This window comes from Vanellus vanellus (assembly GCF_965231255.1).
Source record: "Vanellus vanellus genome assembly, chromosome: 25".
NCBI lineage: Eukaryota > Metazoa > Chordata > Aves > Charadriiformes > Charadriidae > Vanellus > Vanellus vanellus.
The window spans coordinates 1351886-1373551 of NC_138930.1; the positions used below are offsets into that span (position 1 = coordinate 1351886).

The 21666-nt window shown below is 71.7% G+C and overlaps 2 protein-coding genes and 1 long non-coding RNA gene across 4 annotated transcripts; all 3 read left to right on the forward strand.

Annotated features, from left to right (window-relative positions):
• Positions 1 to 2226: 2226 nt before the first annotated feature.
• Positions 2227 to 15362, forward strand: KCNN1 (potassium calcium-activated channel subfamily N member 1). Of its 2 annotated transcripts, none has more exons than XM_082495587.1 (10): positions 2227 to 2452; positions 7675 to 7790; positions 8959 to 9396; positions 9483 to 9578; positions 9674 to 10092; positions 12386 to 12527; positions 12630 to 12740; positions 13583 to 13710; positions 14450 to 14519; positions 14679 to 15362. In XM_082495587.1, the coding sequence occupies exons 3-10, from the start codon at positions 9016 to 9018 to the stop codon at positions 14949 to 14951; spliced, it is 1620 nt and encodes a 539-aa protein (XP_082351713.1). In that variant the 5' UTR covers positions 2227 to 2452; positions 7675 to 7790; positions 8959 to 9015; the 3' UTR covers positions 14952 to 15362. The 2 variants fall into 2 exon arrangements, with proteins under 2 accessions (XP_082351713.1, XP_082351712.1); XM_082495586.1 differs by lacking the exon at positions 2227 to 2452 and adding an exon at positions 3061 to 3182.
• A 1313-nt stretch (positions 15363 to 16675) lies between these two features.
• On the forward strand, positions 16676 to 19081 carry OCEL1 (occludin/ELL domain containing 1; the record flags this gene model as incomplete). Its single annotated transcript, XM_082495313.1, has 5 exons — positions 16676 to 16688; positions 17274 to 17401; positions 17806 to 17969; positions 18041 to 18296; positions 18925 to 19081. The coding sequence occupies 5 exons, from the start codon at positions 16676 to 16678 to the stop codon at positions 19042 to 19044; spliced, it is 681 nt and encodes a 226-aa protein (XP_082351439.1). The 3' UTR covers positions 19045 to 19081.
• Positions 19082 to 19805: 724 nt separating this feature from the next.
• Positions 19806 to 21659, forward strand: LOC309681434. The gene is made up of 3 exons (XR_014270036.1): positions 19806 to 19862; positions 21191 to 21236; positions 21577 to 21659. It is a non-coding gene; the product is annotated as an uncharacterized lncRNA (long non-coding RNA).
• Positions 21660 to 21666: the final 7 nt, after the last annotated feature.

Sequence of the window (21666 nt, forward strand, 5' to 3'; positions counted from 1 at the left end):
GGGGAGGGGGGGGTATTTTGGCGGTCACTGCATGGGGGGGACACACCAAGGGCACCCAGCCAGGCTGGGGGGGGGCTATGGGGTGCAGACCGCCCCCCCCATTCTCTTTTGGGTGCTGGAGGTTGACCCCGTGTCAGCCCCCGGGGAGGGGGATCCCCCACGGGGGACTCCCCCGCTGTGCTCAGTGCGGGGGGGGGGGGGGGGAAGGAGCTAATGGGTGGGGTCATCCATCCCCCCCCAGTTCAGGGAAGGGATCCCCCAGTGCAGGTGAGGGGTTTTTGGGGAACCCCTCCAGTGCAGGGTGGGGGTTCCCCAGTTGCAAATAAAAGATTAATGGGGGAATCCCTCGGGGGGGGGGGGGGAGGGCCGGGACACCCCCTCCCCCCCCTGGCAAGTGCGGGGCAGGGAGGGACCCCCCACTGCAAAGGCGGGGGGGGGGGGGGGGGGGAAGCCCGCGGTGCAGGGGGGGATCCCCGGGGCACGGAAGGGGGTAACGGTGGAACACACACACCCCCAAAAAGGGGGGGGGGGGACCGGTGTGTGTCCCCTCTCCGCAGCGCAAGCGGATACCGGGGGGGGGGGGAGGGGGGCGTACCCGCCGCGGGGGGGTTCCCCGCCGCCGGGGGGGGGCGGGGCGCGGCGGAGAGGGGAGGGATTCCCCGCCCCGCCCCCCCCGGGATTCCCCCCCCCCCCTCCATCCCTCTCCCCCCGTGCGGGGGGGGGGGGGGGGACGCCGCGCTCGCGCCGTGCGCAGCCCGATGGGGATGGGGATGCGGGGGTGGGGGGGCGTTGCCATGGCAACGGGCTGCTCCGCTGCGGGGGCGGGGGAACGCGGAGGGGGGGGGATCACGCGGCTCCGGGATCCTCCCATGGCTCGCGCAGCCGCGCAGGGCTTCTACCGGGCATCCCCCCCCGCGGCCCCCCCCGCACCGGGCATCCCCCCCCCACCGCACCGGGCATCCCCCCCCGCACCGGGCATCCCCCCCCGCGGCCCCCCCCGCACCGGGCATCCCCCCCCCGCCGCACCGGGCATCCCTCCCCGCACCGGGCATCCCTCCCCGCACCGGGCATCCCCCTCCCGCGGCCCCTCCCTGCACCGGGCATCCCCCCCCCCCCCCCGCCCCGGGTATCCCCCTCCCCTTTACCGACCATCCCCCCCCGCATCCCCCCCCCGTGCACAGCGCACCCCCTCTGCAGGACACCCCCTCTGCACCACCCCCCCCACCCCCCGCACCGCGCAGCCCCCCCCATTCCCCCCCGCACCCCCCCGCACCGCGCAGCCCTCCGCCCCCCCCGCACGCCCCTCCCCCCCCGCGCCCCCCTGAGCACTGCAGCCCCCGCCCGGCGTGACACGCACACACACACACACACACACACACACACCCTCCCCACACACAGCCCTGCGTGCAACACACACAACCCCCCCACACCGCACACCACCCTGCGTGCCACAACCACACCGCACATCCCCCCCCCGCCCTGCATGCAACACACACACAGCCCAGTGTGCAACACACACACTGGCACACACACAGCCCCCCCCGGGCTTTGTTCAACGCACAACCCCCTCCCCACACCACCCCCCCCCGAGCGACACGCGCAGCCCCCGTGCGAAGCCCACTGTGCGCACTCGCACACGCGTGTGCCCCTTGACAAAGGGGGGGGGGGGCTGCAGGTGGGTGTGCAGCACCCACACCCCTCCCGCAGCCGCCCCCCCTCCCCCCCCGCCCCCTGCCCGCACGCCCATCGCCGCCTGCCATGTGTGGGTGCGACGCACACACAATTTGTGGCCCCCACTGCTCCCCCGGGCCTTGGGGGGTGTGGGGTGGTGTGGGGGGGTCCCAGTTCCCCACCGGTGGCCATCGCATCCCCAATAACCGCACACCCACCATGTGCAACCCCGCGGGGTCCCCGTGTGCGGCTCACACGCTCGTGCGAGGCCACGCCGCTTTCGGCACAACCGGGGGCTACCGTGGCCACCGCGGCCGGGTCGGGGCCACCGCGGCTCCCGCTCTGCCACGGGCGCGCTGGCGGTGGGTGTTGGCCCCACGTCCCCGCAGATGTGGCGGTTAAAGCGGGGGGAGCCCGTCAGGCGGCTAAATTTAGCCGCAGACAATAGCTGCGGTGGCCGGGAGGAACCGGGAGCGGGTGTGCGCGGCTGCGCGTGTGAGCGGAATAGCAACGCCGCCGCCGCATCGCCGCCCCGGCAGCCCCGCGGCCTCTCCGCCTGCGCGTTGGGGAAACCGAGGCACGGAGCAGCGGTGTGGGGCCAAGCGGGACCGCGGGGCGGGAGCCCGGGGGCTCGGCTGCCCCCCGGCCCCCACTTCAGCCGGTTGTGCCGGCGGAGCATCCCGGCAGCCCGGGCTCACCGTCGCACCGGCACGTGCCGACACCGGGCCATGGTCACCGGCGGCAGCGCTCGAGGGGAGCGGAGGCCGGGGTCTGCCTGCAGGTGGGTGCATTGTGTGTGTGTGTATGGGGGGTCGGTGGGTTGGGGGACCCCCCCGCAGCTCCCTGGGGACATGCCGGTGCCGGGGAACCCCCTGACTCCTGGGGATTCCCCCGGCTCCCGGGGATCCCCCTGCTCCTGGGGTCCCCCCGGTGGAGCAGGGATGGAGGGGGGCTGCGGGGGGATGCCCGGAGGGGGGGGGGGGGGCAGTGCAGCAATTTGGGAAGGGGATGCCATCGGGGGGGTCCCCCCGAGGGCACCCCGAGGCTCTGGGGGTCTGGGAGCAGGCAGACCCCGTTCGGCTGCCTCTTCTGCCACCCGCTGCGCACCCCGCAGCCCCCCCAGAGCCGGGGGAGGGGGGGGGTGCGGGGGGGGGGGGGGAGCGGGGTGCGAGAGGCAGCCCAACGGCGGTGACAATGAGGACGCGCTGAGAGCGACTCTGCCCGGCTAAAAATATCCTCCTCCCCCATCTTCTGCCAGCGCCGCGGCCTCAAGGTCACTGCCCGCCGTGGCGGGGCCGGGGGGGACGCGGGGGCGTGGGGCGGGGAAGCCCCTGGCCCCCCCCTTTGCGTCGCGGCTCCCACACGCGCCCGGGCACGGCCGCCGTCACCGCCGCTGCTCCGCCGCGCAGAGCTGCCAGCGGCCGCGGCCCCCGCGCCCCGGCCCATGTCCCCGCAGCCCCCCGGGCACCCCGGCTCCTCCTGACGCTCCCCATAGCGCGGGGCCGTGGCAGGTGAGCGGGAGGGGGGGTGACAGCGGTGGGGACCCCGGGGACAGCAGCGGTGGGGACCCCGGGAATGGCTTCCCCCGGCCGTGCCTGGGTGCCTGGGTGGGGGGACCCAAGGGACAGCGGGGACACCTCTGGGCAAGCCCCAGCTGCCGGAGTCAGGGGACTGGGGAGGTCTCTGGGCTCGGGGACGGTGTGGCCGCGGGGACCAGAGCCGTGAGGCGGTGAAGGGGAGCGCGGCCGTGTGGTTTGAGGGGACCTCGGTGCTCCCCGGCGGTGGGGTCCGGCTGCCGGCACAGCCGTGGGGACGTGGCGTGGGGTGGCTTTGGCTGGGGGGAGCCAGCCCCGCTCGGCACCCACCAAAACCAGAGGGACCCCGTGCCGCGAACGGCCTCGGTCAATCCCCCTTTGACGCCGGGAGCCGGCCATGCCAGCGCGGTGCGGCCAGCGAGGCACCGGGGCTGGCGGGACCTCGGGCCGTGCGCGGTGCCGGGGCCGTGCGCGGTGTTTGCCGGTGCAAAGTCCGCGGTCGACGGCTCGGGGCTCCCGGCGGGTTCTGGCACCGCATGGCGCTCGTGGCCTCGACGTGCCGGGGAGTGCCCGATGTGCTGTGGCGCAGCCGTCGAGGCGGTGGGTGTGCGCTGCGGGGAACCCCCCCTCTGCCCCTCCCGACCTTCCCCGTGACCTTGGGCCGCCCCTGGGGACCCTGCGCGGGGCTGGGGGCCGCGGTGGCTGCGGTGACGCTGCCACGGCGGTGGGGACCACCACCCCACATTGCAGGGACGGTGTTCTCCAAAGGTGCTGGCGAGGTTTGGGGGATCCCCCCTTGCTGGAGGGGGGGGGGTGTGGCGGTGCCAGGGACAGTGGGGACCCCCGTGTCCCCCCCGGCCAGCCCCGGCTGGGGGGTCCGCCACGACCCGGTGGGGGCAGCCAGGCGGAGCGGCTTTGTCCTTCGGCTGAGCCGCGCTGCGTGGGGGAGGCGGCGGGCGAACCCGGCGCAGCGGCTTTGTCTGGGGACGGCGGCGCGGTGGCGGCGAAGGGGGGGACGTGGGGAGCCCAAAACCACCCCCCCGCACACACCTCCCTCCCCCCTGGAACCCCCAGCACCCACCACCCCCTGGGCACCCGCTCAGCCCCCCGCAGGTAGGGCATCCCCGGCTGCGTGTCCCCTCCCGAGGCGGGAGGGATGGGGATGGGGTCCCCCTCGGGCTGGGGGGGGGCCGGGGGGGTCCCTGGGTGCCTCCGCAAGCCCCCGGGAAGCCGGTGATGCCGCCGCCATCCCTCCGGGGCCTGATCCAGCCCCGGGGCGTCTCTGTGGGGCTCAGGGGAGGGGTTTTCTCGGGGAGACCCCAGGGAGAAGCCGGGGATTCCCCCGCATGGCGGCGGGGGCCGGGGAGGTTCGGGTGTCCCCGCGTGTCCCCGCGGGTGTGCGTGCCACCCCGCGTGCTTCCCCCCTGCGCTGTGGGACCCGCGGACACCCCACAGCCCCACGGGTGGGAACGGGCCAGATCCTGCGCGGGGCAAATCACCCACCCCCTGCGCCGGGCTCTGCCCCTTCGCGCTGGCCCCGATGTGTTTGGGGGGGACACGGGGTGCCCAGCGTGACGCTGCTGGTGTCACCAGGGGTCCCACGGTGACAGGCCTTGGCCAAAGTGTCCCGGTGCTCTTTGGGAGCCCGGTGCCTTCACGCCGGTGCCTCCACCAGCCCCAGGGGGGCTCAGGTGGTCCCACCCCCCCCCAAATCACGCTCAGCCCCCCCTGCCCTGCCCTCGGGGGACAGTGGCAGTGTCACACCCCCCCCTCCAGCCCCGTGCTGGCGTTTGCGGGGGCTCCCGCCGGCACCGACAGATGCTCTCCAGCCTGGGACATATGGCGGCGGCGGGAGATGCGGCCGCCCGAGGAACCGGGGCCACCACGGGGGATTTGGGGGAGCGGTGGGGGGGGCTGCAAGGGGTCTGACGCACTTCGTGCACCCGCCGAGCCCCGAGCCCCCCATGCCGGCCGGTGGGGACCCCCTCTGGCCCCGGGTGGGGGGCACGGCGTGGGGCCCGCTGCCCCGAGCACCCCATCGGTGGGGGTGGGGGTGGGGGTTGGGGGTCCCCAGTGCCCCGGCTCCTTCCTGCCCGGTACGGCGGTGGGACCGTGGCCGTGTCTCCCGGCCGCTGGCGTGGGGCCCGCGGGCACGGCCCTGGCGGCCAAACCGCTGCTCCCCCAAAATTCCTGCCCCGCCCTCCCCGGGCCCGCGATTCCCAGGCAGGAATTAGCGCGCGGGTAATAAATAAATCACCAGCCGGGAGCCTTTCGGCTGCCCGCCTCTATTTTTAGCTGCACCCTCCTCCTCTGCAGTTGCTCCCAGGCAGCATCGCCGCTCCGGGGCATGGGGGAATGATGGGGGGGGGTGGGGGTGTCCCACCGCCACCCCACAGCCACCCCCAGGGCACCGGGGGCTGCTGCAGCACGGCCATGTGGGGGTTAAACCATGTCGTCCCCCCCCAACCCGTGTCCCTGCTCCGCGCAGGGCGAGGAGGTGCTGGCCCGGCCACCGTCCCCCTGAGGACCACCGTCCCCCTGAGGACCACCGTCCCCATCCCCTCTTTAAAGCCAGTGACATCCTGTGCCCAACCCAGGGCAGCCCCCCCCGCCTCCCCCGAGGGACCCCCGCACCCCGCCAGGGAGATGAGCCCCATCCCCCCCCCCCCTTCTCCGTGGGTGCCCGTGTCCCAGCCCCGAGCGTTGCCGCGGGGGTGGCGGGAGCACCCCGCAGCCGCACCGAGACACCCGGGCTGCGGCGGTGGGTGTCCTGCTGCCGCATCGCCGCCAACCTCCCGGTGCGGGAGCTGCCGCGAGCGGGGACGCTCGGGGCCGTTGCTCAAGGACATACGGTGGCCAGTGGCCGCGGCCAGCAGCCCCGGCTGGGGGGATACGCCGTGTCCCCATCCCCGCGATGGGGCCGTGGGGGACCGCGCTGGGTGCTCCCGCGCTGCGCATCCCACCCCTGCATCCCTGGGGATGCAGCCACCGGCCACGGCGACCCCGCGGGGAGGGGGGTCAGGGACCCCTTGGGGCTTCGCAGCTTTCATCAACCCTCCGGGCGCCGAATCCTGCCGGAGACGTCCCCATGGATGCCCTGACAGGGGGAAGATTTAATAAGGCCCATTTACGGTGCCATCGATAGAAGCTATTAGCGAAACGACCGCGGAATGACGGTTAATAAAATATTTACTGTCATCCGTCTGGGAGGGCTCTGGGGGCGGCTTCGCCGACCCCATTCGAGGTGCCAAAAAGTTTGCCAGGCCCTGGCACGGCTCCGGCCTCTCCGGCAGCTCGGCGATGAAGGGGGCCTGGGGCCGGCAGCCCCGGGAAACCGCTTCCCCTCCGCTCTGCCCGCTGCGTATTTTTCTTTTTTTTTTTTCTTCCTCCCCAACCGAGTATTAAAAAGAAATCGGAGCCCATTTTCCTGCAATAAATTGGGCAGAATGGCGAGAAAATGATCTGGCTTTGGAGGGGAGCCAGCGGCCCCGGATCCACACCGGGGAGCAGCCGGGCGCTGGAGCCCGGCCACGCAGCCTCTGCGCCCGTAGGTAGCGGGAAAGCATCTTCCCTGGCTCCGGTGCGTCCCTCGGGGGACGGGGAAGGGGTCCCCAAGCCCCGTCACCCCCCACCGATGGGGGGATGCTGCCGGCGGGTGTCCCCGCGCCGGGAGGGATGCGGGCATGGTGGCGGAGGTTGCAGTGGGGGTACCGATGCCGTTTTTTCGGGGTTTTAGCTGGGCCAGGCTGCAGCAGGACTCGGTGCATGGAGGCCTGAAATGTGGGGAGCTCTGTACCTCCTCGGGGGGTACGGCCCCACTGCGGGGTGGGGGGAGAGGCTGTGGGGACCCCCGGCTCCCCCGTGCAAGGACCCCCACAGCCAGCCCCGGCCTGACCCTCCGACCGGGACGGTGCTGCCAGTGCCGTTGGCACCGTGGGCTCTGCGCGGAGATTTTGGGGTCTGTCATGTGGGGGGGGGGCTGTTGGTGCTGGGGGTACGTGGCGGGGGTCCACGTGGGGGGTCTGGGGCTGTTCCTGCCGTGGGGTCTGTGCTCGCTGCTGTGGGACCCTCTGGTGCGACGGGGCTGGGGGGGGGCTGTGCTGGCTCTGCCGTGTCACCTGTCCCACGGACACCCCCCCCCCCAAACCCCTCCGGCCCTTCCCTGCGCCCCCCCTCACCCCACGACCCGGTGCCAATCCCACGGCCAAAACCCGCGGCTCTGCTTGCCGAGCCCCCCCCTCGTCCGCCCTGGCTGCTGCAGGGGGGGCTCAGTGTGGCACCGGCAGCCCCCCCGCCCCGCCACTGCCCCCCGGGGCGAGGGGTGCACACGGGGACGTGGGACAGGGTGACACCCCCCCGCCCCCCCGGTGGCAGTGCCATGGCAGGACCCTCGGCCATGTGCGGTGTCTCGGGGGGGGGGCAGGCAGGTTGGGGACCCCGCTAACACCACGTCCCCCTCTCCGGCCAGGCGTGGAGGGAAGCCCATGGCACCCGGACCCCCGGACCCCCCCCGTGCCAAGCCCCGGCCCCGCTCCCCCTAACGCCCCGAGGGCCCCCCCGGCCGGGCCCGGGGACCCCCAGCAGGTATTGGGGGGGGGGTATTCGGGCAGGACTGAGGGGGCAGGGAGCCGCTGCGGTGCCGGGGGGCGTGTCATGGGGATGCTGGGGGTGCATTGGGGTGCCGGGGGGGGATGTTTTGGGGTGCTGGGGGGGTGCAGTGGGGGTGACAGAGGGGATGTACTGGGGGTGTGCAGGGGGTGCTGGCGGCAGCGTGGGGAGGAGGGGGGGGCACTGGGGGTGCGCGGGGTGGATGGATTTTGGGGTGCAGTGAGGGTGGAGGGTGGGGGGTGGCAGGGGCGTGCATGGGGGGCGCTGGGGGTGTCATTGGGGGTGTGCACAGGGGTGTGACGGGGGGGCTGGGCGGGGGGGGGGCGGGGGGTTCCGGCTGCGGGGGGGCTGTGGGTGCCGGGGGGGGTATCTGGGGGGGGGGGACGGGGACAGCGGGGGGGGGGGGGGTCTGGGGGCGCCACGGAACGCATGGAGGGGGGCGGGGGGGCGTGGTCAGCGCTGGGGGGGCGTGGCGAAAGGCGTGGCGCGGCGGCTCGTCAGAGGGGGGCGTGGGCGGCTTCCTCCAATGAGGCGCTCCGCCACGCCCCCTCGCCACGCCCCCCCGAGCGCTCCGGTCCCGCCACCGCCGCGCGCCCCCGGGACCGAGCCGGGCTGCGGCGGCGGCGGTGGCGGCGGCGCGGCCCCGGCCCGGCCCGGCGGCAGGTAGCGGGCAGCGGACAGGGCCGGACCGGGCCGGGGGTGGGGTTGAGCCGAGCCTACCGGGCGCCCCGGTACCGGGAGCCCCGGGGACGGCGGGGGGCGGCGGGAACGCGCAGCTACGGCTCGTTACCGGAGCCGTCCCGGGGCCGCGGGTAGGGGCCAGCACCGGGGGAACAGCGGGGCCGGACCCCTCCTGCCCTCGCTGCCCACCTCCCGGGGTGCACGGGGGGCGGCCGGGCTGCGGTGGCACCGATCCCCGCGCGGGGGGAGCACGTCCCCCGTGGGCAGGATACGTCCCCGGTGGGCAGGGCATGTCCCCGCGGGTAGGGCACGTCCCCACCGCGGTCGAGGCCGGCACATGGGCGCCACGTGCCCCGCGTCAGGCGTCGCCCGGTGCCGGGTGGGGTGAGGATGCCGTTCCCGCCTCCCCGGGGACACCCCCCACCCATGTGCCACCCACCCGCCACCGTCCCCTCTCCCGCAGGTCGCCCCCGTGCCGCTGAGCCATGCGGGATCGCCCGGCCCCCTCCCTGCCAGAGCCATGAGCGGCTGCCGGTACAATGGGGGGGTGGCACGGCCACGGGGCCCCCTGAGCGCCTCCGCCCGCACCCTGCACCCGCTGGAGGGGGAGACCCAACCGCTGCGGCCCCACCATCCCCCCGGCCTCGAGGTGGTGGTCTCGCGGCCGGAGCAGCCCGGGGGTGCCGATCCCGGCCCGGCGGCGGCGCCGCCAGGGCAGGATGCGGGTGAGGAGCGGGGACGAGGCGCGCGGAGGAACCAGAACATCGGGTACAAGCTGGGGCACCGGCGAGCCCTCTTCGAGAAGCGGAAGCGCCTCAGCGATTACGCCCTCATCTTCGGGATGTTCGGCATCGTGGTCATGGTCACGGAGACGGAGCTGTCCTGGGGCGTCTACACCAAGGTAGGGGTCGCGGTGGGTGGACGGGTGGGGGGATCGGGGGGCGGAGGGTCATCTGGCCGGGCTCACGCTGCCCACTGCCCTCGCAGGAGTCATCGTATTCGTTTGCACTGAAATGCCTTATCAGCCTCTCGACCGTCATCCTCCTGGGGCTCATCGTCATGTACCACGCCAGGGAGATCCAGGTGAGGGGCACCCGCCGGTGGGTGCTCGCCGGAGCCGTGCCGCCTTAGGGGTCCCACCACCCACCCACCCCCCCCTCCTCCTTCTCCCTCGGCAGCTCTTCATGGTGGATAACGGCGCCGACGACTGGCGCATCGCCATGACCTACGAGCGCATCTTCTTCATCGCCCTGGAGCTGATCGTCTGCGCCATCCACCCCATCCCCGGCCAGTACCTCTTCACCTGGACGGCGCGGTTGGCCTTCACCTACGCCGCCTCAGTGGCTGACGCCGACGTGGACATCATCCTCTCCATCCCCATGTTCCTGCGGCTGTACCTGATCGGGCGCGTCATGCTGCTGCACAGCAAGCTCTTCACCGACGCCTCCTCCCGCAGCATCGGTGCCCTCAACAAGATCAACTTCAACACCCGCTTCGTCATGAAGACCCTCATGACCATCTGCCCCGGCACCGTCCTCCTGGTCTTCAGCATCTCCTCCTGGATCATCGCTGCCTGGACGGTCCGCGTCTGCGAGAGGTACGGGGGGCACTCCCCGGTGGGGCTCTCGGGGCGGGGGGGGCACGGGGCTGGGGTGCAGCTGAGGACGCACGGTGCAGACCCCGGGGGGGGCCGGGGGGAGAGAAGAGGCCCCTTGGAGAAGAGGCTGCCACTCTCCAGGCAGAGCCTCCTCTGGTGGGACCCTCATGCCCTGAGTGGTGGCCACCACGGTTTTGCCAAACCAAAACCGCTTGCCGAGGCGAGGTGGGGGCGGCGGGACCCCCAGGCTGTCCCCAGACCTTTCCCAAGCTCCTCCGTGCCCCCCCTGGGATGCGTCAGGACCCCGTCTCTGCCGGTGGGTCTGGCCAGGAGGAGCTGGGGGGGGTCTCGCAGAGGCGACCGAGCCCTTGCACAGGATGTGGCCCGTGCTCCTCAGCTGCACCCGCCGGGATGCCGGAGTGCCCGCGCCGGTGCCCTGTCCGTGCTCACCCCTTCTCAGCCGCTCCCCCCCACCCCGGGACGTGCATTAACTGCTCTTATTTTCCCTCCCTGACCGCTCTGCTGCTCGTAGGGACAAACTGTGAGTCACCCCAGGGACCGCCAGCGCGTCCTGCACGGGACGTCCCCCCCTGCCCCAGGCTTGTGCTACCCAGAATTTAGGATTAGCTGCAGCCGGCGGGTTGGGGGGGGGGGGGGGATGTCAAGGCTGGGGGGGGGGGCAGGGTGACTGCCCAGGCTGAAGCAAAGAGGCCACAGACATGGAAAGGTGCCGGAGCCCTTTTCCACTTGGAACCTCAGTGGATGCTTTCTGTCCCCGCTGTGTCCCCCGGCCGGGGCGGCCGCGGTGCCCAGCCTGGCCACGGGCATGAGCCGGGGGTCCCGTCGCAGCGTGTTGGGGGGCTGGAGAGTGGGTCCTTCTGCCCTGGCTCTCGGGGTGCTCTCGGAGGGGGGGGCTTGCTGCAGGAATCGCTGTGGGTCCTGGGGCGGCCCCGGAGGGAGAAACCCCGGCAAAGAGTGGGGCCGAGCCGGAGCGGGCGGGAAGGAGTCGCTGGATCCTCCTTGTTTCTAACCGGAGCCTTCGGCTGAGTCTCCAAAGGGTTTTTCCTCGGCTCCGGCGGTTCCGTTGCTCAGTGTTTCCCCTCCTTAACGTGCGCAGTTTGGGTGCGTTGAAGGAGTCCCGGGGGCTCCTCGGGAGGATGGGGGGAGCGGGGAGCACCGCAGCCCCCGCTGTCCCGGTGAGCATCACCACCACGGGGTGACGTCCTCGGGCTGCCAGCCCTGTGGGGACGGGCTCAGCCCTCGCTGCCAGCCCACCCCGGGCTGCGGGTCCCCCCCCCGGCCGCGCAGTGCCCCCCAGCATCGCCCTGTCGCATCCCTCGATGCCGGCTGAGGTTCCAAGCCCAAACCGCCTGGCTGTGCCTGGGGGGGGGCCGGAGCGGGGGGGGGCGAGTGGAGGGACGCAGCAATCCTAAATTCCTCGCCGCACGCTTGAGTCCGCCCCGGCTCGCTTCCCGTCTCCCCCCTCCCCCTTTCTCACCCCCAGCACCCAGTTTTCCCGGCTCCCCGCTGCTCCCCGCATGCCCCCGTCCCGCTGCCCGGCTTGGCCGTACCCAGCGCCCGGCCCTGCTGCTCCGCGTCCCTCGTCCCGGCGAGCGGCGGGGGGCCGTGTCCGGGGGTCCCTCGGGAAGGGGATGGGGGGAACCGCCGTCTGCATTCGTGGCATCGGCGCTGGCCACGAAATCTCAAAGCACAGCATCCCCCGCTCCCCCCACAGCGATGCCCGCGGTGACTTCAGGGTCCTTTGCAGCCCTGGGCGTGCTCGGGGGGGGCGCAGCTCGCAGGGCGAGGGGTGCCCCGCTCCAGCCGGGTCTGTACAACCATTCCCCACTCTGCAGTGATGGGGTGTCCCCGCCCCGGCGGGGTCCGGTGGTGACACCGGTGTCCTGTGCTTTGAGATCTCTGGGGGAGCGGATGGAGGTCACTGCCGTCCATGTGTCGGGGGGGGATTGGGGGGGCTGTTACTCCCCACCCGTCACCTCGTTATCCTCGTCCAGCGGCCCCTCCGAGCCAGCCCCCATCACAGCCACCTCCTCCCTGCTGCCCATGTCTGGAGTGGCCGTGCCTGGTGTCCCCAAATTGTCCCCAGGGTGTCCCCAGCTTCTTTGGGGCTTTGTGTGCCAGAGGCGCAGCTGGGAGCTTGGGGACTGTCCCGGCTGCGGCCGCCGGACGGGAAAGTGGCTAAAAAGCACGTGGCAAAGCCGGTGGCGCGGCAAGGGGCACGTGGCGGGACCGGGACTGTGCGGTGACAGCGGCTGCGCTCGGCCCCGGGCAGGTACCACGACAAGCAGGAGGTGACCAGCAACTTCTTGGGGGCCATGTGGCTGATCTCCATCACCTTCCTCTCCATCGGCTACGGGGACATGGTGCCGCACACCTACTGCGGGAAGGGCGTGTGTCTGCTCACCGGCATCATGGTGAGCACCGGGGAGGGGGACGGGCGGGTGGGGTGGGGGGGACAGGACTCCTGTGTGCCCCCCCCCAGCTCCTGCCCTCACCGCGGGGCTCTCTGCCCGCAGGGTGCCGGTTGCACTGCTCTGGTTGTCGCCGTCGTTGCCAGAAAGCTAGAGCTCACCAAAGCGGAGAAACACGTGCACAACTTCATGATGGATACGCAGCTAACGAAGCGGGTAAGACCCCCCCACCCCGGGTGCTGTCTGCCCCACCCCCACCCCCCCCTCCGTCCCCATCAGACACAGCATCGCTGGGCGCAGGACCGGCCGCCTCCATCCCATACGGGTCAGGGACTGACCTGCTGGAGAGCAGCTCTGGGGAAAGGGACCTGGGAGTCCTGGTGGCCAACAGGGTGGCCATGAGCCAGCGATGTGCCCTGGTGGCCAAGAAGGCCAATGGCATCCTGGGGGGCATCAAGCAGAGTGTGGCCAGCAGGGCGAGGGGGGTCATCCTCCCCCTCTGCTCTGCCCCGGTGAGGCCACATCTGGAGCACTGTGTCCCGTTCGGGGCTCCCCGGGTCAGGAAGGACAGGGAACTGCTGGAGAGGGTCCCGCAAAGGGCTGCGGAGATGATGAGGGGAGTGGAGCATCCTTCTGATGAGGAAAGGCTGAGGGATGTGGGGCTTTAGTCTGGAGAAGAGAAGACCGAGGGGGGATCTTATCAACGCTTATCAATCCTTCAAGGGAGGGTGCCGGGGGGATGGGAACAGGCTTTGTTCAGTGGTGCCCAGTGACAGGACAGGAGGGAATGGGCACAAACGTGACTGTGGGAAGTCCCATCTGAACCTGAGGAGGGACTTCTCTCCAGTGCGGGCGGCAGAGCACTGGCACAGCTCCCAGAGAGGGGGGGAGTCTCCCCCTCTGGAGCCATTCCAAACCCGCCTGGAGGTGTCCTGTGCCACTGCTGGAGGTGCCCCTGCTCTGGCGGGGGGTGGGATGGGGGAGCTCCAGAGGGCCCTTCCAGCCCCCACCACTCTGGGACGCTGTGATCCCTGACCCCGGTGCTCTGTTGGTTCCAGGTGAAAAATGCTGCTGCCAACGTACTCAGGGAAACGTGGCTCATCTACAAACACACCAAGCTGGTGAAGAAGATCGACCATGCCAAAGTTCGGAAACACCAGCGTAAGTTCCTCCAAGCCATCCATCAGTAAGTGCCAAACCTTTACCTGCTTCCTACGAGGAGGTTTTTTTTCCCGTCGTGGCTCCGGGAGGAGAGCCGGGCGCTCCCTCCCCTTCTGTGCCCGCGCTGCCCGGGGAACCCCCCAGGCTTGGGAGCCAGGGGGGGTCCCCATCCCCTGGCCCCATCCCCGCTGTGGGGGTGCTTTCCCGGCGGGCGGGGACCCCAGCGATGCTGGGGTGACCCCAAAGGGGACCGGATTGATGAGGCTCAGTGACACCACCTTCACCCGAGCAGGCTGCGAGCCCCCGGGCACCTCCTGCTATTTTGGGGGGGTGGAACCGAGGGGTGCCCGGCTTTGGGGGAGGGAGGGGGCACCGAGGTGGGGGGCTGCGTGCTACGGCTGCTGTCGTCTCCCTGCGCTCTTCCTGGTGGTATTAAACCTGCTGTTGTGTTTTGTCTCTGTTCTGCCCCGTCCCTGCAGAGCTCAGAAGTAAGTCGCCCCGCGGGGTCGCTCCTCTCCTCCGTCTGCTCCCGTTTGCATGGGCTCATCGCTGCCAAACTTGGGGGGGGGGGGGGGGGCACACAAAGGGTGGCACAGAGCCCCCCCCCAGGGCTGTCTGGGGCGAGGATGGAGGGGCAGAGGCTGTGCTTGCGGGGTTGGGGGGGGGGCTGCATGCCGGGGGGCTGGATACGGGGGGGGGAGGGGGGGGAAGCTGCCATAGGGGTGTCGCTGACCTTGACCCTGCTCCCCCCCATGTCCCCGCAGGTTGAGGAGCGTGAAGATGGAGCAGCGGAAGCTGAACGACCAGGCCAACACGCTGGTGGACCTGGCAAAGGTAAGCCATGCCGGGGAGATGGAGAGGGGGGGTGCCATCCAGGGGGACCCCACTGCGGGGGGCTGCCTGGCGCTGAGACCCCCCTGGGGGGGTGGTGTGTGTGTGTGGGGGGGGGGGGGTGCGCACACACACGTGCCCCTCACCCGCCATTCCCGCCAGACCCAGAACGTCATGTACGACATGGTCTCGGAGCTGCAGGAGCGTCACGAGGACCTGGAGAAGCGGTTGGGCGCTTTGGAGAGCAAGATGGAGGCGCTGGGGCTGAGCCTGCGGGCGCTGCCGGGGCTGGTCAGCCAAGCCCTGGGGCAGCAGCAGCGCGAGCTCTCGGGGAGCTGGACCCCCCGCCTCTGCTCCGCCACGGCCCCTTGCACCCCCACCCCACCCCCCAGGTCCCCTTCCACCGCCCCCCCCACCTCCTCGGACAGCGGGTGATGGAGGGGTTCGGGGGGAGGGGGGGGGAGGGGGGGGGGGTCCGGGGCCCCTCTTATGTCTGGCCATCGTGTGGCTGATTTCAGTAGCTTTGTTCTGTAAAGCCCTGTATAAATTTCCTGCGTTCACTGTGCTGGCGTGAGGCTGGAGCCCCCCCTCCCCCCCCCTCCGGGCCCTCCTGTGCTCCCCCCCCCCCCCCCCAAGGTTGGAGGTGAGCCCCGGCCTCCAGGAGGGCTTTTTATTTTTTTTGGGGGGGTGGGATGCAGCAGCTGCTGCACCAGAGGGGATGGAGCAGCCCCGGGGGGGCATTGAGGAACCCCGGGGGGGGGCATTGAGGAACCCCGGGGGGGCATTGAGGAGCCCCGGGGGGGGGCATTGAGCAACCCTGGGGGTGATTGAGGAGCCCCGGGGGGGATGGAGCAGCCCCGGGGGGGCATTGAGGAGCCCCGGGGGGGATGGAGCAGCCCCGGGGGGGCATTGAGCAGCCCTGGGGGGGCAGGAGCTGGGGGGGGGGGGGGGAAGGGGAGAGGGGGGAGAAGCCAGGAGCCCTGAGCATTGGGGGGGGTCTGGGGGCTGTCCCCCCGGGTGTGGGGGGGGTGGAGGTTGGGAACAGGGTGGGGGGACGCCGGGGCAGAGGGCACGGAGGGGGGGGGCATCCCCCCCCCGTGGTGAGAGCAGGGCTGAGCCCCAGGGGATGAGGATTTTGGGGGGGGAGTTGGGGGGAGGGGGGGGCTCTGTTCCTGGCTCTGCCACAAAGTGACCTTGGCGAAGTCACGTCACCTCTCTGTGCCTCAGTTTCCCCCATCTGTAAAATGGGGGGGTGGGGGGTGGGAGGGGGGCTGGGGGGGGGGAACACAACGGTACCGACCATTGTAAAGTGCTGTGAGATTCCTGGATGCAATATTCAGCTCAGCCCCCTGCCAGCGGGGGGGGCAAGGACCCTCCGCCGGGACCCCCGCGGCCCCAGACACCCCCCCCAGGGGCCGGTCCTGCTCCCCAGCCGGGACCCTCAGCATTGGGGGGGGGGGGGTTGGTCCGGGGGGGGGTGGGGGGGGGCTGAGGCGCACATTAAAGGAGGCTGAACTGGACGCGTCGCTCTGTGCTCGTGGCAGCGGGACCCCTGCCCGGTGGGGGGGGGGCGGGAGTCCCAGGGAAAGGGGGGGTGGAGGTGCTCTGGGGGGATTTTTGGAGCTTCCCCCCGTGCTGGGAACCTCGCAGGGGGAGGATGGGGCTGAGGGGGGGGCTCCAAACCCCCTGGGGGGTGCACTGGGAGGGCTGGGAGCTTGCAGCCCCACTGCTTGTTGGTACTGGGGCAGGTTTGGGGGGGGGGGAGGGGGGGGAGGCAGCAGATGGGGGGGGTGCTGGGGCTGGGCTCAGAGCATCCCTGGCCGTGCTGGGGTACCCAGACACGGAGCCCCGGGAATTCGGTGCCGCTCAGCCCCAACCCTTTGCAAAGCCAAACCGGGGGCCGGGGGGTGGGGGCCCCGCAGAAGGCGGGTGCGGGATGCGGCCCTCGGTGGGCACCGGGCAGGGGGGAGGCTGTGCGGGACCCCGGGGGGAGGCCGGGGTGGGCAGGGGCCAGATCCTGCCCGTACAGGGCCCCGTGCTGCGCTTCGGGGCGGTGCGGCGCTGTTAATGTTTAACGACTGGTGCCTGTCAGTGGCGGGCAGTGGTGGCCAGCGGTGGCCAAGGGACAGCGCCGTGAGCCCCGGGGGCCGCGTCCCACCATGAGACGGGCAGGTAACGCCGGCAGCGGGGGCGCGGGGGCCGGATGGTGTCCTGCGGGGGCTGCCATGGGGACACAGAGCCCAGGGGTGACACAGCGGGGCTGGTCTGCTTGACACGAGTGTGGCAGCACCCGCCGGGTCCTTGGTGGCGGTGGGGACGGCCAGGAGCGATGCGGTGGGGACCCTTCCCCTCCTCCTGCCCGGAGGGGCTCCAGCGGGTCCCTGCTCCTGCCCAGTCTGGGTGTGGGGAGCACCAGTGGGTGCTTTTCCACTCACCCACGGGCATTTCCAGCCCAGGCTATGGGGGAGCGGAGTGGGGTGACAGCCCCGGTCCCTGGTTCGTGCACCAGGAGGAGCTCACAGCAGGGGGGGTGTCATCCCCGGGGCACCGCTGGAGCTCGTCACTGGGTGCCTGGGTCAGTGGCTGCTTGTAAATCACGGGTGAGCGATGGGGAGGGAAGGCGGCTCGGGGCCAGGCTGCAAATGTGCCCTGCGGGGGAAACTGAGGCACGCAGGGAGGACTGGGAACACCGCCACCCGGCTGGGCTTGCCCTGGGGTTTGCTCCTGTCCCTGCTCATCTCGGGGCTTCTCCTCCAGCGGGGCTCAGCCCGGAGGCGGGGAAGCGGAGCAGCCGCCAGATGCACCCAAGGGACCCCCATCACCCCAAAGCTGCTGGGAGCCCACGGCCGAGCCCACCCGCCCCACCGGAGAGCCGGGGCTGCGGGGTACGGAGCGGGGCGGAGGGGTGCTGAGCCCCCGGGCTGGGCTGGGGGCGTTCGGCCCTGCTTCACCTCCATGAAGCGCTGGCCGGGGAGGGGGCTGGGGGGGGCAGCCTGGCCTGGCTGCTCACCGCCGTCCTCCCGCGGCGTTGCCACGGTCCCCTCCTCGCCCGCTGGCTGGGGCGCAGGCGGCCGCGCTCATCTTCCTCTTCCTCACGGCGATGCTCTGCCTGGCCGGCACCTCCCTCCCCCTCCAGGTGTGGAGGCGCGAAGGTGGCCCAGAAACACCGGGAGGTTGCCGGGAGTCCTGCCGTCAGCGGGAGCGGGGACAGCCTCGGGTGGTGTGTCCCCCCCCGTGCCCCCCAGTGCGATGGCTGTGCAGCCTCACACCCCTCCCTGGTGTCCTGAAGGCTCCGCCAGCCCCAGCCAGGCGCGTCGTCTTCGAGGACGAGGTGATGCCATTGGGGAGACCCCCGAGGAGGGTCCCCCCTGCCGAGAAGGCGGAGAAGTTGGGAGCCAGGTCTGTCCCCCCTGGGCTGGCACCGCGGCCACACGCTGTCCCGGACTACGTGGTGTAAGTGACTCCCACGGGGATGGGGATGGCCGCGGGACAGGGTGTCACGGAGCCCATGGGGACCAACCGAGAGGGTCCTGCGTGCCCCGGGTGTGCGGGTGGCACCCGGGCTCTCCCTCCCGCACCCTGAGCCTCGTGGCTTGGTGGCGGCACAGAAAGTACCCGGCGATCCAGAGCCCCCGGCAGCGGGAGGGCTACAAGGGCGTCTTCCAGGACCAGTTGGCAGAGTACACGGAGCTGCTCGAGGAGGTCCGTGCCGTGCGGCGGAGGCTCGGCGAGCTGGAGGCGGCGGTGGGCCGGCTGCCCCGGCACACCACGAGCAGGACGGTGGGTCCCTCGGTGGGCGCCGGCTGCGGGCACCCTATGTCTTGCGAGCAACGTTGGGTGTGATGAGTTGGCCGGTCTCTGTGGGGACTGGGCATGAGCCCTGGGGGGCTGCAGCGGGTGGGGGGAACTGGAGGGGAGGTGCGGCCACCCGGACTCCCGCGGCTGAGAGGTGCGAGCGGTGCTCGAAGGCACCCGGCAGCTGCTGGAAAATTAGCGAGCGGCGGCATTTCTCGCCTACGCCCCGGGTGAGGTTTTCACCCGAGCGGCGCTGCGGGAAGGCTGGCTGCCCCCGAGTCGTCCCCCCCCCCCCCGGTCCCCCGGGCTCGTTAGCTCCGGCTGCCTCGTTAGGGCCGTGCTCAGCCAGACTGAGCCCTTGGGGCTCCGGGACGAGTCTCTCTGCCCCGCAGGGTGGGAGTGGGGTGGCCCACGTCTACCGCAAGTATGTGAGGAAGAAGAGGGTGAGCAGGGGAAGGGCGCTGGATCTGGAGCGTGGGGGCTGCGAGCCAACGGCCTCCCCACGGTGCCTCTCCCCCCTCCCCAATGCTTGGGGGGAGGGGTCCTCAGGGCATCCGTGGGACCCCGGTGCCGGGGCAGGGTCTCCCCTGGCTGAGCGGGGTCGGTCCGGCAGGATTTGGCCTTCCTGGAGAAGCAGCAGCGCTGCGAATACCTGAAGAAGAAGCTGACGCACATCAAGGCGCGGATCCAGGAGTACGACCGCGACGCCCGCGACAGCGCCGTCTACTTCTGAGCCTGCGCGCCGGCCGGCACCCACGCCGAGGGACGATGACCCCAGGGGGGACCCCAGGGGTTGGGTGCTGGGGAGGGGGCGGCGATGCTGCGGGCGTGCGCCCGGTGCCCACCCAGCCATCGCGCCCACCCGGGCACGGAGAGCCAACCCACTGCTGCCGGTTTGGGGGTTCTCTGGGTGCTCCGCGCCCTGGGGAGCCTCGTGGCCCCCGGGGGTCCCCCGAGAGCTGTCTGTCCCCGCGCGGGAGCCAGTCCCTGGCTGTGCCCCCATTTCGCCCCCTGTGAATTGGGGACCACCCCCCACCCCCCCCCGGGGCAGTGGGTGCAGCTGCAGAAGTGGTCAGAACTACTTTTAATAAAACACAGTGATGTTGGCGCTTTTTTTTTTTTTGGGGGGGGGGGGTCTTAATGCGCGCCCGGGGGGGCACCCACAGCGGCCACGTCCCACCCCAGCACCCATGGGGCCCCACAGGGAAACAACGGGGAGGGGACAGAGCACAGCCCCCCCCCCCCCAAAGCCCTGAGGGACCCCCGGGGGTGACACCCCCCCCCCCCCCTCCGGGTTCCCCCTTATTTCATCCCGTCCAATTTAACCAGTCTCCCCCGGGAGCCGCCGGGACGGGGCTGAGAGCCGCCGGTGGCGGGAGCGGGGGCGGCCCCCGGGGCTCCATCCCCCCCCCAATCCCATCCCACCCCTCCCCTCCCCGGAGGCGGAAACCGGGGCCGGGCCGGGGCCGGTCTCCAGCAGCGCCGGCCGCCGCCGTGCCGCCGAGCCCGGCTGCCATCTTAAGGTGAACAAAGAGGCGGAGGCGCGGGCAGGTGAGTGGCTCCGCCGCGGACGGGACCCCCCCCGGTACCGGCATCGGGACCGGTAACCGAGGGGCGAACGAGCTCTCGGTAGGGGAGGGCGCATCGGGGGGTCCCCGTTCTCCGCCGCGCACCGGGGGGGACCGTCCTGCCCCGCCGCCCCTGCGCGCACCGCCGTCCCCGCCGGGGTCCCCACCGGCACCGGGATCCCCGTCGGTACCGCGGTTCCCACCCGGGTCCTCCGGCGGCACCGGGATCCCCATCGGCACCGGGGTTCCCACCGCGGTCCCCACCGGTACAGGGGTCCCCGTCGGTACCGGGGCTCCCACCGGGGTTCCCCGGCGGCACCGGCGTCCCCAGTGGCACCGCGATCCCCACCGATACCGGGGTTCCCACCGGGGTCCCCCGTCGGCACTGGGGTCCCCCCCGGCACTGGGGTTCCCACCGCGGTCCCCACCGGTACAGGGATCCCCATCGGTACCGGGGCTCCCACCGGGGTCCCCACCGGCACCGGGGTTCCCACCGGAGTCTCCACCAGTACAGGGGTCCCCACCGGCACCGGGGCTCCCACCGGGGTCCCCACCGGCACCGGGGCTTCCGGAGCCGCAGCCCCGGCCGGTGGAGGGCGGGAGGCGGCGGCTCCTCCCGGGGGGAGCGGGGCCGGGGGTCGCTCTGCCCGCCCGGTGCCCCCCCGCAGCGGGGAAGGGAACCCCCGGAGCCCTCCGGTCCCCGCTGCCACCGGGGTGCTGCAGGTCCCCGTGCCCCGGTTACGGCTCCGGGAGCCCGAGACCCCCCAGCGCCGCTCGGGGGGGGGGTCCCCGGTGGGGTGGGGGGGGGTCAGACTGCATCCCAACTGGGATCGGTGGGTTCGGGGATATACGGGGGGACGTCAGGACCCCCTGAAGCGGGGGGGGGGGGAGGTGCTGCCCCAGACCCCCGCGGGCACCCCCAGGACTTGGTGCCCACCGTTGCTGTGGGTGCCACCCCCCACCCCCCCCGCCCGCCACGTACCCTCACCCCGGGGGGCCCGATCCTGCCCGCTGAGCCCCGGCACCGTCGGCGGCCGGGTTGGGTTTCCCACCAGGGTTCAGGTTTCCCCCGCGCTGCTCCCCACTGCGGGCTGGGGGGGGGTGGGGGGGCTGTCTCCAAGCCTGGGGGAGGGGGGGTGTCTCTGGTTTTTGTTTTGTTTTGTTTTGTTTTTTCAAATTGATGCAAACACGAATTTTTGAAAACTGATTTGCAACTTTTCACTGGGGGTTGCTGCGAACGTGCCCTGTGTTGTTGTTGTTATTATTATTATTATTATTATTATTATTATTATTATTATTTTTCTAATCCAGCCAGATCTGCTTACGGAGGAACCCTCAGGGCTAGCGCTGGCCTCGGGTAAGAGGTTTTCTGTTTTAATTAGAATTTAAACAATCCGATTCATTCAGGCGGTGTCTGGCGGCCGCGGTCGGGGGGCCGGGGGGGCCGGGGCGGCGTGGCGGGGCCTCGTGCGTGGGGCAGGGCTGGGCTGCGACCTGGCGGCTTTTGCTGGGAGATGCTCGTGAGTCACTTCTCCTCCCCGTGCCTCAGTTTCTCCGCGAGCGGCGGTGACTCCGGTGGCGTGGTGTTGGGCACGGGCGGGCGGTTGTTGACGGTGCCGTTGGGTTGGTGACGGGGGGACCAAAGTCCCCACCGGGCGTGCGGAGACGTAGAAACTCAGCAGTGCCGCCTCGCACAGCCGCAGCGCCCGTGCCGGCACCTCCCGGTGCACCGCCAGCTCCGTCCATCTCTCCGCCAGGCTCTCCATCGCCGCCCACCCGTGCCGGAC

Coding starts and splice junctions, on each gene's coding strand:
- KCNN1 (XM_082495587.1), top strand. CDS start 9,016: ATGAGCGGCTGCCGGTACAATGGGGGGGTGGCACGGCCACGGGGCCCC. Junction 9,579..9,673: donor ACCACGCCAGGGAGATCCAG/GTGAGGGGCACC, acceptor CTCCCTCGGCAG/CTCTTCATGGTGGATAACGG. Junction 14,520..14,678: donor CGCTGGTGGACCTGGCAAAG/GTAAGCCATGCC, acceptor CATTCCCGCCAG/ACCCAGAACGTCATGTACGA.